The 5,119-nt window shown below is 35.1% G+C and overlaps 1 protein-coding gene across 2 annotated transcripts in view; it reads left to right on the forward strand.

Moving 5' to 3' along the window:
• The window catches only part of ARHGAP18 (Rho GTPase activating protein 18), a 141,637-nt gene that overhangs the window by 85,460 nt on the left and 51,058 nt on the right, over positions 1–5,119 (forward strand). For both annotated transcript variants that reach the window (XM_011951652.1, XM_011951653.1), the window contains exon 5: positions 1,467–1,636. In XM_011951652.1, coding sequence (XP_011807042.1) covers positions 1,467–1,636 — 170 coding nt within the window. The remainder of the gene's footprint in view (positions 1–1,466; positions 1,637–5,119) is intronic.

Here is a 5,119-nt window from a genome sequence, read left to right on the forward strand (position 1 = left end):
TAGCCAGGATGGTCTCGATCTCCTGACCTCGTGATCCGCCCGTCTCGGCTTCCCAAAGTGCTGGGATTACAGGCTTGAGCCACCGCGCCCGGCAATTGTTACTTTCTTAACTGTGAGGTGCTATCAGGACCAGCTGTGTAATTTGCAAGGTCAGGGACAAACTGAAAATATAGGGCCTCTTATTTAATTTCATGATGTAACAGCAGAGTATTAAACTAAGTGTGGAACCCTCCTGAGCCTGGAGCCCTGTGTGGCTGCACAGGTCTCATGCCCACGAAGTCTACCCTGGTTATTTAATGGGACTGAATAAAACTAGATCCATGTTTACTTCTAAACTTGATTTTGATTAAAACAGGCATTTTCACTTTTATATAAATGAATATAAATATTATTTTTTGAACCGTAGACTTTTAATAATGTATGCATTTATGACATTTATTAGCTTTTTAAATTAACTTTAGCTTCTGTCACTTTGTATGTGAGCCTGTTAGTATGTAAGCGTGTGTATACACTGCATAGATGTATTTTGTAGTTCAGAGCTTCTTACTATGATTCAAAGGTCAACAGTGAGAAAATAACAGTAATCTTGGTTATTGGCTCTAGGTTTTTTTCTGTTAATTGCATTAAAACTGTAAATTTACCAAATAATCAAATTTAGAAGTATCTTCTCCAAAGCTTAAACCTGGTGTTTTCAGCAAAGAGATTTTTAAATGTAAATTCCTTTCTGGAGGGTTACAGCAAACCAAAAAAAGCCAAAACACAGTTAAACTTACGATATCCTCGAAATCTTGGTGTAAATATGTGAAAATTATTTGACTAGTATTTATAGTCGTAGGAACTTTTGTATTCTTTGACATGATCAGGTGGAAACCCAACCATTCCCGTACCAGGTACGTCCAGACCTGACTCGCATAGTGATAATTATTTGGCACTAACTGTTGTTTTGGAAATTTTACTATGATAGGTAGGTAATATTCCAGAAAGTAAATGCAGGGTGTGGAAGAAGTTTATTCCAGGAATCTGATCCACTCTGAGGAAATTAATTAAATGGTAAATTACTAGCTTCACAAGAGATTACTGCTCATTACCTCCCTCTTTTTTTGCTTTTAGTTTCTCAGTGTAGAATAAAACAACAATTAATACTTCAAAACCTTTTGAGGTTTTTCATTAAAAGTTTACTATCTTCCAGCAATGTTTTGGAATTGGAACCCAGTTTAAGGACTGTGCTCTCAAAGACTGCACAATTGAACTATGGATTGCTAGTCACCACAGTCTCCCTGCCCACTTCACATGCACCATTGATAGGATTTTTGAGTATACTCTTTATTATTAAAATAACAGCTAAATATTGCCTAGAGAAAATAGTACTCTTCCCAAATGTTTTTATGTAGTGAATGCATTAGAATTTTTTTAAAAAAGAAATAAATGAAGCATATGAATTGGGTTCTTTTCCCCCGGCCCCCCAGACCAGGCATCTAACCTTGTTGGTGAAGAGAAGCTGATCCCACCTGAGGAGACACCTGCCCCTGAAACAGACATCAACCTGGAAGTATCATTTGCCGAGCAAGCACTCAACCAGAAAGAGAGCTCCAAGGAGAAAATCCAGAAGAGCAAAGGCGATGATGCCACATTACCTGTATGTAGTACACTGTTTGTAAATATACATATATGTGCATACACATATACATATATATACACACACAGTTATACACACACACACACATACATATATATATATATAGAGAGAGAGAGAGAGAGAGAGACAAACAGACAGACAGATGGAGACAGAGAAAGATGAGGTCTCACTATGTTGCCCAGGCTTATCTCAAACTCCTGGGCTCCAGCGATCCTCCCACCTCAGCCTCCTAAAGTCTTGGGATTACAGGGATGAGCCATCACACCTGGCTCAGGATATATTTTTCCATCAACTTTTTATTTTAAAAATGTAGAACCCACAGAAAAGTTGAAAGAATAGTATGGCAAACACCATGTGGCCTTCATAGATCAATTCAACAGTTATTAACATTTTATAACCTCTTTCTCTTTTCTATATCTATCTATATGTACTAACTTTGTTTTTAGTTTAATACTTAAGAAATTTAAACTGAAGTGATAATCATATTTAATATACAGTCATATCAAAACTTTCCCAATTGTCACAATGTTGTTCTTTTTAGCTTCTCCCTTTTCCACTCCCATTTGGGTTCCAAACAAGGGTCATATACTATATTTGTTGTCATGTCTGTTTGGTTTTCTTGAATCTAGGTCAGTCTCCTGCTTTTCTTCAGTATTATCGAAGAGTCCAAATCAGTTTTCTGATTGTTTCCTCAGGACTGGGATTCAAGTTATACATTTTTAGCCACATTTACTGCATGGAGGATGTTTATGGCTTCGATTGCATCATCAGAAGAGATGCATAGTACCAGCTGGTCCCTTTATTGGTGATAGAAGTTTGATCACCAACTTGTCTAAGGAGAGATGTTCACTAGATCTCCTCATCGTAAAAAGATACCTTTCCTTTGTGCAATTAATAATAATTTGTCATCCTTGAGACTGAGCAAATATCTTTTATGTCAGTAAAGCCTATTGGCCAGTGGTTTCACCATCCATTTGTGACTTTGCCTTAAACAATAACTAACCTGGTGCTTAAGAAATGGCTATTTTAAAATTCTATTATTCCTTCTACACTTACTGGCTGACACAGTCTTCCATAATTGCTTCTTCAGTTTCTAGCACAAGATGTTCCAGGCTCTCTTTGTAATTTTCTCCCTGCAGACTTGAAAGCATCCATTTCTCCAAGAAGCTCTGGTACTTTTTAGCAGCAAATTGTGTTTAGAAACCAAGCTCTGTGTAGTGAATGTTCTCATTGCTACTGCATATCTTGTATTTTCTAAAAAATACATTTATTATGCAGAATTTCACACAGGCAAAAGTTAAGAAGAATGGTATTCTGAACCCCCAAATACTTAGCACTCAGCCCCAACATTCATTAGCCCATGGCCAATCCTGACCTATTCATACCCCCACCCAGTTCCCTATTCTGTGTTATTTTGAAATACATCTCTGAATTACATTTTATCATCTATATTTCTAAAAGGCAAAGAGGGGATTTTAAAACTCATAACCATATAACCGTTATTGCACCAAAAATGCTAACAATTTTTAATTTCAAATATCTAAGCAGTGTTCAGATTTCAAATTGTATCACCTCATTTTATGATCTTTTTATACAGGTTGAGTAAGGATCCAAATAAGGCTCATGTATTGTATTGCAATTAGTTGATACATCTTTTAAGATTTTTAAAATCTCCTTCTCTGTTTCTTTTTCCCTCTCTCTCTTTCCTTCCTTCCTCCTTTCTTCCTTTCCCTCTATCCCTTCCTCTCTCTCACTATTTTTCCTTCCTCCCTCCTCATTAATTTATTAAAGAAACCTGGTTATTAAATTGTGGAGAGTTTCCCCCTCTGACTATTCCCCTGGTGTAGTTTAACATGTTCTTTTGTTTCTTATCAATTAGTTGACTTTAAATTGATCAATTTAAATTGACTTTAAATTTCACTTTTTTGGAGGGGGTCAAGACTACATCAGATATGTGATTGTGTGTTTTCTGTTGGGAAGCTCATAATAGCTGTTTCTTTTTTTTGTCACTGTAGCAGCTGTTGCTGATCAATACCTGGATCCAATAATTTATTAACGTTTACAAAATTGTGATCTAATATTTTCTTCTTTTTTATTTATTAATTTGGATATTTCTTTGAGAACAGCTTTCTGAAAGTGGTCATTTTTACCTTCTATTTGTTGTCAGAAATTGTTGACTTTCTAACAGTTTTCACCTGTGACCAATTAATGTTTTAATTTGCTTTGTAAAAAATAGTCTTAACTCATGGACTTATATATATTTGTAAAAATAGTCTTAACTCATGGATTTATACATATTTGACATGATCCTGGACAAGATTTTACAGTCTTGTCTGGTGTATTTTCTGTTCCAGACCTAGACTGATTTGTTTCTGCAGAAAACCCTGATTCCGTTTAGCAGAAATAGACTTTTGTGACTGGGATCAGGACACTAGAAGTGTTCATTTCTCTGGGCTGGTCATTACTTTTGAGCCTTTTCAGAGGACAGAAGTACATGAGCATCTTCTGTCTCCCATACTGAGAATTGTAGTTCTCAGGAAATGGCAGATGATATATTTAGAATATCACATAATTGCATGTTTGCTTTATCCTACACTAATGCATGGCGTTCTCAGAGTGTGCTAATACTACCATCAATAATATTACTAGAAATGGTTTAAACTTGTTTTTCTTTCTTTCTTTTGTGTGTGTGTGTGTGTATGTGTGTGTGTTGGGGGTACATCCTAAAAGGGATTTTATAAGTAAAATTATTGTGTTTTAGGTTGCTTAGGATTGTTACTCTTTGTATGGTTAAGCCATCAACTGCATACCTGGTTTGGTTAATTTGCTTTATTTTATTATCGCTTTTTAGAGATTGCTTTCCTTGAAATTTAATTTTGGTTTATAAGTATGTAAAATACTTATGTAGTCCAACATTAAAGTTGAAAAACAAAGTGTATTAAAAGTCTAGCTTTTATCCTTCAGCTACCAACCTATTCAATCCCTCCTCTTAGAGGCAAACTTTCATATATATATATATATATATTCATATATATATGTGTGTGTATATATTTATATATGTGTATATACATATATGTGTGTATATGTGTGTATATATGTATATACACGTATATATACACCAACCTATTCAATCCCTCGTCTTAGAAGCAAACTTTCTTTCCTTTTAGTATCATGGTTTATCCTTCTGTTCATAGGTAACTGGTAGCTCACTATGCAGTTTCTTCCACATTGATTTTTGTTCGGTTGACTTAGTGCTGTATTCTGGAAATCATACCATAGTAGTATAGAGAAATATTTCTCACTTCTTTTTATTAGATACATTGTACTCCATTATATGGATGTATCATAATTTTTCGAGTCAGTCCCCTAATGGTGGACATCTGAATTGTTTCCAGGCTCTCTTGTATATATATGTGTGTGTGTGTATGTGTATATATGTGTGTGTGTATATATATATATGTGTGTGTGTGTGTGTGTGTGTGT

Source organism: Colobus angolensis, unplaced genomic scaffold, assembly GCF_000951035.1.
Source record: "Colobus angolensis palliatus isolate OR3802 unplaced genomic scaffold, Cang.pa_1.0 Scaffold322, whole genome shotgun sequence".
Taxonomy (NCBI): Eukaryota; Metazoa; Chordata; class Mammalia; order Primates; family Cercopithecidae; genus Colobus; species Colobus angolensis.